Source organism: Pelophylax lessonae (genome assembly GCF_965119305.1).
Source record: "Pelophylax lessonae genome assembly, chromosome: 3".
Taxonomy (NCBI): Eukaryota; Metazoa; Chordata; class Amphibia; order Anura; family Ranidae; genus Pelophylax; species Pelophylax lessonae.
The window spans coordinates 536,547,680-536,561,283 of NC_138770.1; the positions used below are offsets into that span (position 1 = coordinate 536,547,680).

Genomic DNA, 13,604 nt, shown 5'->3' on the forward strand with positions numbered 1-13,604 from the left:
TTTAAAAACCCAGAAAAGTTTTACCATGTAATGCATAAAACTACCATAAAACCTCAGCCTTTTCATCTTGAGCTCATTATGAGCACATCATTTATCAGGAAAGTTGAATCCAGCTGTTACCGTTTTCCCTTAAAAGATTTAATTCAAAAATTATATATTTTTTACAGTTCTGTTTATTACAAAAAAACAAAAAAAAAAAAAAAAACACAAATTTTAGGCAATATACAAGATAAAGGAAATAAAATACAGCCAAAAATATTACAGTACAAGTTTTTTTTATACACATATATTTATAAAGTTCGGTATAAACAGTATTTTGGGGAGTACAAAATGAAAGGTCTGCACTTCGATACACAAAACACTTAAAATAACTTAACATTAGCTTTACAAAAGAAATGCTTTTAATGAATGCCCTGTGCTTTCCTTCTTCAAGAGCCATGGAGGACTCATGTCTGAGATTTATTTGTGTATACACAGTTGCTATTTGAACAGCTCAAATGAACAGTCAGGTCAGATTTCTTGACCGCTCGAAAACATAATGGGTTTCAATTTTTTTCATTATACGCAGCATTAATCACAAAAAATAAAATAGCTATCAGCTGCTCAAAGTCATGCATAAATGATATAATTTTCTATAAATTATTATTAAGCCAATGACAACATTTTCATACCTGTTCAAAAATTCTGAATTTGGTCATTTTTTATTTATTATTTTTACATACACAATAAATAAAAAAATAACTTAAGGTTTGGAAAAATGAAGTAGTGCACAAAAACTAAACAGATACACTAAGTAATTTACAGCAATTACTAGTCCATGCCTAGTGTGAACAGAACAAGGGCACGTCAACTGAAACAAATACAGACTGTACAAGTTTATTGTTACCATTATGTAGAGATTTGTATCAGTTTCCCAGTTCATATTTTACTCAACTTATTTTATCCTTCTTGGGATTTTCTTGCTTTCTGCAAAAGCTAGGACTTGCCACATTTGCCAGCAGCTTCATAAAAGCAGTCTTCATTTACAACAGAAGTTAGGCTTTGAATACTAAATTCCCTCTCCAAAATTGCATTCAGATCAATGCTTGCATTATCGGACTGGTTGTCGAGAGACTGGTGATGGTCTTTCATTGCCTTTGTAATTGCCTTGTCTGCTTTTGTGCTGATGACCTTTCGTTTAATTGGACAGAAATGCCCCCTTACTAGCTTCGGATGTTCCTTTAACTGAAAGTTACCTTCCCTGTCAGTAGCGTTGGACTCCAAATTCTTCAATTCAGTGTTCGCGAGTTCTGAAAGATTTAAATTTTGGAACTGTACTTCGATGCCTTGTGTTGGGCTAATCTTCATATTTGTAGACTCAGTTGTCAAATTAGCAAGCCTAAAATCTTCATCCTCATCACTGAGAATATCTGATTCCTTGACTGTAGTGCTTGGGTGGTCTGACATGCTTGTCTGCAGAGGTTTGATAGGAGAGCGACTTTTTAGATCTTGAAAGCTTTCAATGGTAGGACAACCACTGCTATGAGTGCCACTGCTTAGGCTGCCATCATCTGAATCCTGTCCATTACCTTTGCTCATGCTGTTATTCCAGTCAGTACTTGGGCTGTGTTTAAGCACTTTTAAAGATCGTGTGGATGCTGTTGGAGTTAACCACACCGAAGGTTAAATACAGTAATCACAGCTGCTCAAATACTAACATAAAATTCAGTAATGCAATTTCAATGAAAACTGTTCACAGCTTGGTAAATCCCATTAACAATTAAACCTGTGACCCAAGCAAATAGGTTGGGAATTTATCTTCTTAACTTTATACAATATCTTTGTAATACAGAAAGACTATATGTAGCCATCACTTGTCCCTTCATTTCATAAGTCAAAGATTTTTTATATCCCTAGTAAATTTTTACTACCCCAAAGTATATATTTACAGAATAATGTATTCTCTTGTATTACAATCAATTATTCTCTTTCCTGTATACATTTAAAGCAGGGGTAGACAACCTTTGAGAGGTGGATCAAAAGATAGATCAAAGATCACGGAGTTCGGTGCCTTTTTTTTTTTTTTCAAAAATAACTAGCAAGGCCTAACTAAATAGTAAGGAAAACTTAGAAAATATAATAAAACAAATGTTTTTGTAAATATATAAAATTTAGCCTACTCTAAAAGTAGACTGTGCAGGGCAGTGGACAGAGTGTGGATAGTGTCAGTAGGGCAATAGACAGTGTCAGTAAAGCAGTGGCTGTCAGTAGGGCAGAGGTTGGTGTCAGTAGGATAGTGTGTTAAGACAGTAGAGGAATTGACTTTTGTCAGTAGGGCAGAGGATTTTTTTTTAATCATTATTTACAATTTTTTTCTTATTATCATTATATATATATATATATATATATATATATATATATATATATATATATATATATATATATTTGGCAACCCTGTGTGGGGCTTTCCTGAAACATCAGGGGTCTAAAAAGACCTCAGATGTCCCACTTCTGAGAAAGGAGGACACATGCCCCAGCTGCTGCATAGAATGAATGAACAGGAATAGCTCTCTATGGAGCTTCCTTTCAGTCACAAACTAAAACATAGTAAACAAGGTTTACTACACTTTAGGTTTGAATGAACATAGTGAGTTCATTCAGAAAAGGAAGGGGCCAGTAAATGCCCCACTCTCCATTCAGAAACTATCTGAAAGGATTCCTCCACAGCAGCCGGGGGAAAGGAGAGGAGGGAAGCCAGTAGCACACGGGGGTGGGAAGATGGGGAGCACAGGCAGCAAAAGGAAGGGGAACCTGGACAAGGAGGGGTGGCACTTAGTAGAATCAATCCCCTTTTCTTTTGTAGCAGCTAAAAGATGGTTATAGGGAGAGGAGGAGAGGTGGCTTTCAGCAGCTAGAGGAAAGGGGATCGGTTCCAGTACATGCCGCCATCCTTCCTATCCAGGTCCTGGGGGTCAGCAAGGAAGGGACATGATCTACTTGTCGGTTAGATCGCATTTAACAGGTTGCCAAACCCCTGATTTAAAGCATGCAGAATAATACTTTAACCTAATGTGGGCAATTAATAAAACCCAAAAACTGTCCCAAACTCCTTGACTGTATGTATTCCTTTTGGAAGTTCAAGGATATAAAGTACATTAATTCCCAAGTTGTTTATGCCCTCAACAATTACTGTATTAGTAGCAGCACAGTCCAAAATCACTGAATTCTCCAAAAACACGTGAATTGTGTTCCTTTATATCATCAACATTATCATATTGTTCTGTACAGATATGGATGAAATACTGGTATACTACATTGTAAGTACGGTTGAACATGAATAGAAATTTATGACTATACATTTAAAAAAATAAATAAAAAATAAGCCCAACTCCTTCCCTTACCCTCTCCATCTAATATTTACCCCCCAACACAGACCAAACAGAAGTGACTGACCATGTGCACCGTGGGCCCTGCCAGCTCATTGGTGGACCAAAGCACTGGCTGTGGCAATTGGACATAGTCAGCCATTGCTTTTGGGTCTTTGTTGGGGTGTATATATTGGATTGAGAGGGTTGGGCTGGGTTCTTATGAAAGCACAGTTATCCTGTAAAATACAATTTGCATCACTTTTAGTTTTCACTCATATTTTACATTTACTTCACATTAAAATGTTTCCAAAAACCACAAGATCATGTGTCAGTAAACACGTAACAGTTTTTCTACTATAGAAATGATCTGTAAGTGGCCTGGCAGTAACATAAATTAGCATTACAAGGAACTGTACCTAGTTTTGCAGACACTGGAATTCGGTTTCTTAAAGGAACCAGTCTATCTTTGTAGGTCTTCTCCAAAGGCAAGTCACATTTTATATTTCGCCTTAGGTTTTCTCTCAGAATAGAACGGATAACTTTAATTGTGCTGGTTTTACTTTCGCAATCACTGGAACAATAAAAGTAATTGGTAAACACCTCTGATGCCATTTTGCTCACCAACATTTAGAGTTATGATTCAATTGTTTGCATGCAATTCAACTACCCATCTACAAAAGGGGCAAATAAAGCATTTTTTTACACTTTTCTAGCACCTGCACCAAATTCAAGAAAGCCTTGCTATTCATTCCTTCGATACCCCATTAGGGGATTGGTTGTCAGGCTAGACAGCCCCACTCCCATCATTAAACCTTCCTCCCCTGTATCCGAAGGGCTGGGTTTGTTAAAGCTTGGTATCTGTGGCATGTAGACAAGCTGGTTTTTCTCTGTGGACTTGTTCCTGTCCTAGGTTTCCTCCGGGGACCTGTTCTCCTGAGAAGCTCAGCGGCACCATTGGACTGTGGATGGTAGGCCACGGAGAAGGAGAGCCAGATACCCAACTGGGAGCAAAAGGCATGCCAGAACCTAGAGACAAACTGGTTCCCACGGCCCAAGACAATCTCCTTAGGCAACCTGTGTAAAAAATGGAAGACCTCCCTGGCAAACACAGAGGCAAGCTCCTGAGCAATAGGCAGCCTCTTATATGGAACACAGTGGCACATTTTGGAGAATCGGTTGACAACCATGAGGATAACAGTGTAACCTCGAGATTCGGGAAGTTCCACAATAAAATCCATGGCCAGGTGAGACAAGGGACGCTCCCTATTGGGAATCGGATGCAGTAGGCCCAAGGGAAGGTGCTGAGGAGATTTGTTCTGGGCAAAGACCAAACAAGCAGCCACAAACGCAGCAACATCAGTGCAGAGAGATGGCCACCAGAACGGACGGGAAATAGCCCAGGACGCCTGGTTCTTACCAGGATGACCGGCAGTCTTGGAATTGTTGTAAATGCGCAACAGTCTGATGCGCAACCCCTCAGGTACAAAACATTTGCCAGCAGGTCTCCCTGTGGCAGCACCAGGCTGAGCAGCCAAGATCTGTTCCCCAAGAGGAGAGGTTAAGTTGATGCAGATGGCAGCCAGGATAGGATCTGAAGGTATGACCGGTGTCGGCACGGATCCTCCCTGGACAACTCAGAATACTGACAAGGCAAAGCATCAGCCTTAACATTCTTGGAACTGGCAAATAGGAGACCACATAGTTAAAATGAGACACGAATAAGGCCCATCTAGCCTGACGGAGTGTGAGCCTCTTGGCCTCCGAGAGATACGTCAGATTCTTATGATCGGTGACAATGAGAACTGGAACCACAGAACCTTTGAGCAAGTGTCTCCACTCTTTGAGAGCCAGGATAATGGCCAAGATCTCTCTGTTTCCAATCTCATAATTGCATTCAGCTGGAGACAGCTTCTTGAAGTAGAACCCACAAGGAAGTAAGAATCCATCAGGTGTCTGTTGCTGAGACAGGAGGACGCCTACTTCCGTCTCAGACGCATCCACGTCTAGGACAAAGGGCAAACCAGGATTGGGATGAGACAGAATAGGAGCCGAAGCGAAAGCAGACTTGAGGGCCTCGAAAGCTTGGATTGTAGCAGGCGTCCAATTGTGGGTATCGCTGCCCCTCTTGGTCAGATCTGAGAAAGGTTTGGCCAAAGAGGAAAAGTTCCTGATATTTCTGATAGTAGTTGGCAAACCCAATGAAACGCTGAATGGAATGGAGACCATTGAGGCGGGGCCATTGTAAAACATTAGAAACCTTGTGAGGGTCCATGGAGAACCCTTCAGCAGAAATGGCAACCTGGGACAGGTGGAATTCACATTTCTCAAGCCTACAGAAAAGCCCATTCTCACGTAACTGTTGCAGCACCCATCTGACATTCCGGTAGTGTGATTCAGTGGAGTCCGAGTAAATCAAGATGTTGTCCAAATAGACTACCACGCATTGCTGCAACATATTACCAAAGACATCATTGATGAACTCCTGGAAGACAGCGGGCGCATTGCACAAGCCAAGCAGCATAACCAGAGACCCTTAGGTCAAGCTTAGTAAAGATTGTTGCTCCCTTGAGGTGGTCGAATAATTCAGTAATCAATGGAATCGGGTATGCATTCTTGACCGTGATGCGACTGAGGCCCCTATAATCAATGCAAGCTCTCAACTCACCCCCTTTTTCTTTACAAAGAAAAAAACGGCACCCGCTGGGGAAGTGGACTTGCGAATGTGCCCCCCAGGCATGTGCATCCCCAACATACTCCTCCATGGCCTTATTCTCCGTAAACGAAAGGGGATAAACCCTACAAAGGAGGGGAATAGCACCAGGTTGCAAGTCTTTAGCACAATTGTAGGGACGATGAAGAGGAAGAGTACCAGTGCGCACCTTGTCAAATGCATCTTGATATTCACGATATTCAGTAGGCAACACTGAATCCAAGGAGGTACAAAGTACCTTAACAGGCCCATGGATACAAACAGCGCCACACTGTGGAGACCAAGAGAGGATCTCAGCCGACTGCCAAACAAAGGTCGGATTGTGTTTCTAAAGCCAACGGTACCCCAAAACAACAGAGTAGTGCGGGAACGAAATAAACTGGAAATAGGTTGACTCCCTGTGAACAGCCCCATTCACTATATCAACAGTCTCATGGGTAACCCTGTGCAAGGAGCAGGGGTCTGCCATCAATCACCTTGATAACTAGTGGAGGCTGCAAAGCTATGGAATTTGCAGCAGCAAAAAGTACTGTCAATAAAATAACCGCCAGCACCGGAGTCTACCAATGCCTGAGTAACCACCGAACCCACTGCCCAGGAGAGGAAAACGGTGATTAGCTCTTTATTTTTACAGGAAACCAGGGACAAGGAAATTCCACCCAAGATCTGCCCCTGACAGGACCTTAGGTGCGAGCGTTTCCTGGACGAGTTAGACAAAATTTCAGGAAATGCCCACCAACACTGCAATACAGGCACCGGCCCTCCCTCCTTCTACAGGCCCGCTCAGCCTCGGAAAGGTGAGTGAACCCTAGCTGCATGGGTTCACAGTCAGATGCACCATCCCCAGGAGGTGAGGGAGGAATGGGTGGGAAAGAAAATGTAGGAGCCAATCTGGTAGGCGGCCTTCTCAGGCGCTCCTTAAACGATGGTCTCTCCCTGAGCCTGGTATCGATCAAAATCAGGAAGGAAATCAGAGCCTCGATCTTTGGCCGTAATTAAATGCATCGGAGAGACCATGAGAAAAGACAGCCACCAGAGCCTCATTATTCCAGCCCACCTCTGCTGCCAGGGTACAAAATTTTATGGCATACTCGGCAACGGTTTGAAATACCCTGTTAAATGGACAGGAGCTGCTTTGCAGCAGAAGCAGAGCAATTAGGCACATCGAATACCCTGCCAAAGGAGGCAACAATACTCGAGTAATTGAGTATCACAGGATTATCGCTCTCCCATAAGGGAGTCGCCCAGGCCAAGGCATTGTCTGAGAGCAACAAGATTAGGAAGCCCACATTGGACCTATCAGAAGGAAACGCCAGAGGAACCAACCCATAATAATTGCCCACTTGGTTTAGGAAGCCACGACACTGACTTGGTTCATCCCCATAGTGCTGTGGAAGGGGGGCTGAACCAGTCATCCCTCTGGTAATAGCAACTCTCCAGCTGGAGTTGCTATTAACAGAGCAGCAGCAGGAGGAACCACCGGCCTAGCAGCACCAGGAGCAAGGTGCGCTGTGCGTGCAATCAACATCCGCAACACCTGAGCAAATGGACCCAAAAGGTGATCTGGTTGATCAAGCCTGGTAACCAGCACAGGGAGCGTAGGAGTACCTGTCAGGTTACCAGGAAACCAGACCACAAGGGGATGCAAGTAAAGTCAATTTCAGAAGCAGGTAGTCATCCAAGCCGGGGTCGAGTCCAGAAGCGTGTAGTCTGCTGATGCGGGGTCGAGAGCCAGGAGAGTCATCAGTCAAGCCGGGTCATACATGGAGGAACACGGAGAACAGAAGACTGTTAGCAGAGATGCACCTTGGAGCACAACGCAAGGGCAAGGACTGCAACCCATTAGGTGATATAGTCAGGTGTGCATCATCATCACTTTGCAACACCCAGGCAGTAGGAAAGTGATGATGCAATCAGAGTTTATAAGAGGCAGCAGTCTGCATATGTCCAAGATGGCTGCCAACAGACCTTCACAGTTATACAGGTTTTCCATTTGCCAGTGTCACAACCTCCTGTAGGTGGCCACTTAAACCAGACTGTTTTTGAATCCTTGTGTCCCTCAATGGACTCCAAGAAAATGTTTACAGTGCATACAAAAGTCTTTTTTAAACAAAGGGGAGTATAACTATTGGGCCTTTTCTACTACAGAACCAACTTAAGCAGTTTTTTAGCTTGCTTCATGTTTTATGTAATAAAGAAGGCAATTACCTGCTGCACAGCTGAAACAATGTCTCCGGCCGGCCCTGAACCTCAGATTTGGTATGGATAAGTTCCCACATGCAGTTGTTCTCTGTTCCTGTGTAATATTACAATAAATTACAATAAATTAATTATGATTTTCAATTGACTTAAATCATTTGCCTGTATATGTCTCTCTGCAGGATTTCACTTTATATTTTACTGCCTAATGACTAGATGCTATAAACCAGGGGTCCCCAAACTGCTGCACTTTGCTAGCCTTTATCCTGCCCCCAGGGCACTATTCTTCCAAATGATATGAAGCACGATTCCTCACACTGAAACCAACGATGGGGGCACTATTTCTTCTAATGACACCAATGATGGATGGGTCACTATTCCTCCCACTGACACCAATGGTGGAGCACTTTTCCCACCTACTGCCCACCAACCCTGAGGCCATGTTTACTGTCACTGATGGAGCCCAGGACATTTTCTACCCCCAATGGCCACAATCTGAAGGACAGAAAACTGGCCCTTTGTTTGAAAAGTTTGAAGATCACATCTCTGTAATACATGCGCATTTCCGTGTGTTTCATCCTTTTAAAAGGAGAAGTTTATCTTTTAGAAAAAAATTCTAAATAAATGCACATTTTTTGCACGTAAAAAAACGTGCTTTGGGTTTTTTTTTTTTTGGAGCCTGCAAAGCAATGCACCAGCGATCAGTAGATCACTGGTGCAATGCAGGTCTCCTGCAGATATGCCAGTGTATCTGTGTGCCTGTACATCCCATACAGGCAAACAGATACGATATGACCAGAAGAAAGAATGAACTACCACAACGCTCCACAGAGCCATGGCAGTTCATTAAAAACTACAAGCTGACAGCCGCAAAGGCTGCCAGGCCTTGTAGTTTTCCAATCACAGGACAGCTAGCGGGGGGGGGGGGGGGCGCTTAGATCCCCTCTAGCTGTCAGGTGAACTTATCCTTTAAAGACCCTGCATGTACAGAAAAATACCATTGGACTGCCAGAGATGCATTCAGATCATAAGTCCTCTTGTGGAATGACAACACACAGCATTTGTGTGCAGTATTGTCAGCCCTTCAGTGTCTTTTTCTAAACGACTTAATCATCCCCACTTGTATATCTCTACAACATATAGGGTAATTATTCTGTAGTTAAAAATAAGAACTAGGGGGACTAGGATATCATAACTCAATATAACTGACATTTCAGTTATAATGTATAAAAGTTATAAAATGTTGGAGAACTCAACATTTCTGACATGATTAACAGGATTTTTGGCAATTATCAAACAGATGTAACAGAGAAGCTCCAATTTTATATTTCTCTTACGTCCTCCGACAGTCGCCGCCTCTTCATATTCGTCACATATGGGGTATTAGACTTTGCTCCGAAGGAGTAGCTAGGCAACAGAATATGTTAACAATAAAGCTTTAACATATCCCACCCTCAAGGGGTGGTCCCCTCAGTCAATACCCTCCTACTTCCTGCAACCATATCTCAGTTTTAATGTCTAGCTTGTCAGGAGTGGCTGGCTCTCTCTGTGCTGGGACTTTTTGTCCCAGACTCTTTCTTCTTTTTAATATTGTTTTGCCTTCGTTGTGCACGAAGCCTAAACATCCAAAGGAGGTGAGATTGCACTCTCTGGATGTTGTTCGGGCGATTAGGGTTTACCTTAAATCGACTGAGTCTTTTCGTAAGACGGACTCCTTGTTTGTTCTTCCAGAGGGTCCTCGGAAGGGCATGGCGGCTTCGGCCTCTACCATCGCCAAATGGATCAGGCAGACCATTGAACAGGCCTATGCCTTGCAGGGGAAGGTTCCCCCTGTGCCTGTGAAGGCGCACTCTACTAGATCACTGAGTACGTCCTGGGCCTGCCGTCATGGGGCTTCTGTAGCCCAGGTGTGTAAGGCGGCGACCTGGTCGACCGTGCACACTTTCACAAAATTCTACAAAGTAGATGTTCAGGCATCGGCGGATGCTTCCTTTGGCCGCAAGGTTCTTAGTGCGGCTGTTCCATAGGGTCCCTTGTTGGGGACTCCTGGCTGTTGGGATATCTTTGTATTCCCTGGTTTTTTTGTCTTTTCCTGGGTTGTTGCTCCTGTTGAGCACTTATTTTTGCTGTTGCCCAGCTGGTTTCCTTCCTTTGGTAAGGTTCCTTTCTTTGATGTGGAGACTGCGTTGCCTTTCGGCGCGGATGCGTTTCCCACCCCTCATGTTTGCACTGCTTTGGGACGTCCCCATATGTGACGAATATGAAGAGGCGGCGACTGTCGGAGGACGTAAGAGAAAACGGAATTTTTGTAAAATCTTACCTGTAAAATTCCTTTCTCTGAGTCCTCCGACAGTCGCCGCCCCCGCCCCTCTTTTGGGGTTGAATGTATACTCTACTGCTATTCCACTAAAACTGAGATATGGTTGCAGGAAGTAGGAGGGTATTGACTGAGGGGACCACCCCTTGAGGGTGGGATATGTTAAAGCTTTATTGTTAACATATTCTGTTGCCTAGCTACTCCTTCGGAGCAAAGTCTAATACCCCATATGTGACGAATATGAAGAGGCGGCGACTGTCGGAGGACTCAGAGAAAGGAATTTTACAGGTAAGATTTTACAAAAATTCCGTTTTAACAGATCAAAAGGGAGAAAATAAAGAGAAGTTATTACAGTTTACATATACCTGATATGAGCTTGTCATGCTCTAGACATGTAGATATTTCTAAAAAGCCAGCAACATCAAGCTTTGCTTATGCCTCGTACACACGCAATGATTATCGGCCGACCGATCGTCCGACTTTTGTCCAGAGTGGTGTTTTGTTGGTTGGAATGTGCCTAGACTGCACACAAATTTTCTCGGCCAACAAAAATCTACTTCAGAAGTGATGTCATGTGCTGGTTAACTTTCCGTGTGTTTTTTCTTCTCTGAGCATGCCCAGTCCTGCTCATCAGATTTTTGTCTGCCGAAATATGTACTGACTGACGAAAATCGGCCGTTGTGTTGACGGCCAACAAAAATTTTATAACCTGCACACCAGATTTTTTTCAGCCGAAAAGTCTGAGTCGGTTGTCGGAAGCATCATACTAACAAGCCGAAAATCGGCCGATCGGACGTTGGCCGAAAATTCCCGGCCAATAATCGATGCGTGTGTATGAGGCATTAGACCTTCCATATTTGTTTGAAATGATTACATAATTACCTGCTGCATTGCCCATTCGGACTTGAAGGGCAGACAAAGGAATCAACCAACGAAATTTGAACTGGTCTATATCACTGTAAATTTGAGAGGCACGTGTATTTTGACTCTGAAAGAAGAAAAGAGCTTGAGCTTTACGTGTGGTATGTGGTACAGAATTCAGAAAGAACTTGAAACTCATTGTGATAGCCGATAGTGCCTGTTGGACAATCCAATCACAGAAACAGTTATGGATATATGTTTTTTTTTTTTATTGGAAGTGGTGTTTGACCCAGATTCCATTAAATACTGTCCTAAATCCCTTATACTGGGTTAGGTCAAGGTGATATTTTTGGGGAAATGCCTGGACAGCCCCAATTAAAACATATTCTGTCTATTTTACTACAATGATAGATATATATATATATATATATATATATATATATATATATATATATATATATATATATATATATATATATATATATATATATATATATATATATATAGATAGATAGATAGATAGATAGATAGATAGATAGAGATAGAGATATCTATCTATCTATCTATCTATCTATCTATATATATATATATATATGTATATTTTATTCTTTTTGGATAACTATAGCACGTTCATTACTAAACGATTTTATTTTCATTGGGAAGGTCTTCTTTTTGAACGCTTAACAGTGTTTTTCTTTTTACAGCTGCCTTTAAAGTACAAAGAAAATAAAAAATGAACTTCATATTCTTCCTATTAAAAAAGTAATGGAGAACCAATTTGTTTCCCCTCTCCATTAGAGATAACAATTTTGCTGGGGTATACTACCAACAAATCTTTAGGGAACAATTCACTACTACTTGTCTCCCTGTCACTCTGCTCTCCTCCTCTCAGCATGCGTGTTTCTTCTTCCTTTCCTCTCTGAGCACTGCTGTACAGGAACTACAAGAGCTTGATATCAAGGACTGTTTGCATAAATAAATAAAAAATATAAATAATAATTGAATGATGGAATAATCACTACAGATCTTAATTCATCTGTGTAGCCTGGGGTTCAGCTTCAAATTAAAGAATTGATAAGGAAAAAAAAAAACAGCTTGACCTTCACTTTAGACATTTTCAACTCCGAAATTGGACCGAATATAAAATAATGTGATGGCAAAATGCTGTCATCTTCATCTGCTGCTTGTTTTTTTACAGAACCCAATTACAAACCCGTCTCCCGGTCACTCTGTTCTCCTCCTATCAGCATGTGAGATGCTTCTCCCTGCCCTTCCTGAGCTCTGCTGTACAGGAACTACAAGAACTTGATACCAAGGACTGTTTGCATAATATATATATAAAATGACTGCATGATGGAATAATCACTACAGAACTGCATTCATCTGTGTTTTTTTATATTTGCCTGGGGTTCAGCTTCAAATTAAAGAACTTTTAAAAAAAATCTTGAACTTCACTTTAGGCATTTTCAATTCCGGAATTGGACCAAATATAAAATACTGTGATGGCAAAATGCTGTCATCTTCAGCTGCTGCTGCTTTTTTTTTTTCCCCTACAGAACCCAATTACGAATAATACATATGCTTGCATCGCCTACACACTGTACAGCATGTTTTGATGTGTTTCCCTTGCAGCAACCATCTAAAAGGATTCTGACGTCCCCCCTTCCATCACCATTCAGACTGTATTTTAAGACTTTTTGTGTCGTGGAGAACAAAATGTATTAGTAGATGATTCCAATGCTATTAAAAACGGAGCATTCAATATGTCCTTAATAAATAGGATTTTATTTTATATTGCCACAGATTTTCTGCAGACAGCGCTGCTTTCTGTAGATGGCTGCATCCTAATAATAAAAATTAATAAAGAGCAATCCGCATATGACTACCACCACCAAAAAACAGACAAAAAGAAAAAAAAAAAAAAACCCATTCAAATGTCTAAAACAGTTTTAAATGGAGAGAAGGAGAATGCTCAGTATTTAAATATATACTTACAGTCTTCTTTTTTAGTTTGAAGTTTTCTTTGTGTACCAAGATGACTGCCCTTCTAAACACTAAAAAACAATAAAAACACAAACACGTATTACAAAGAAAATAATTTAAGTATAACACAGAAATCCTCAATTCACAGATCTACAAAAGGACTCTGAAAGGTTTCCTCTGATTGTCA

At 41.7% G+C, this 13,604-nt stretch overlaps 1 protein-coding gene across 7 annotated transcripts in view; it reads right to left on the reverse strand.

The window, feature by feature from the left end:
• Nucleotides 1–216: 216 nt before the first annotated feature.
• TIAM2 (TIAM Rac1 associated GEF 2) overlaps nucleotides 217–13,604 on the reverse strand; it is a 457,180-nt gene continuing 443,792 nt past the window's right edge. For 6 of the 7 annotated variants that reach the window (XM_082250259.1, XM_082250257.1, XM_082250260.1 and 3 more), the window contains 5 exons: nucleotides 13,430–13,488; nucleotides 11,456–11,561; nucleotides 8,266–8,353; nucleotides 3,764–3,918; nucleotides 217–1,637 (listed from right to left, as the gene is read on the reverse strand). In XM_082250259.1, coding sequence (XP_082106385.1) covers nucleotides 976–1,637; nucleotides 3,764–3,918; nucleotides 8,266–8,353; nucleotides 11,456–11,561; nucleotides 13,430–13,488 — 1,070 coding nt within the window. In that variant the 3' untranslated portion in view covers nucleotides 217–975. Of the gene's footprint in view, nucleotides 1,638–3,763; nucleotides 3,919–8,265; nucleotides 8,354–10,962; nucleotides 11,012–11,421; nucleotides 11,562–13,429; nucleotides 13,489–13,604 lie in introns of those variants that run through there. The other variant, XM_082250261.1, reaches the window with a different exon arrangement.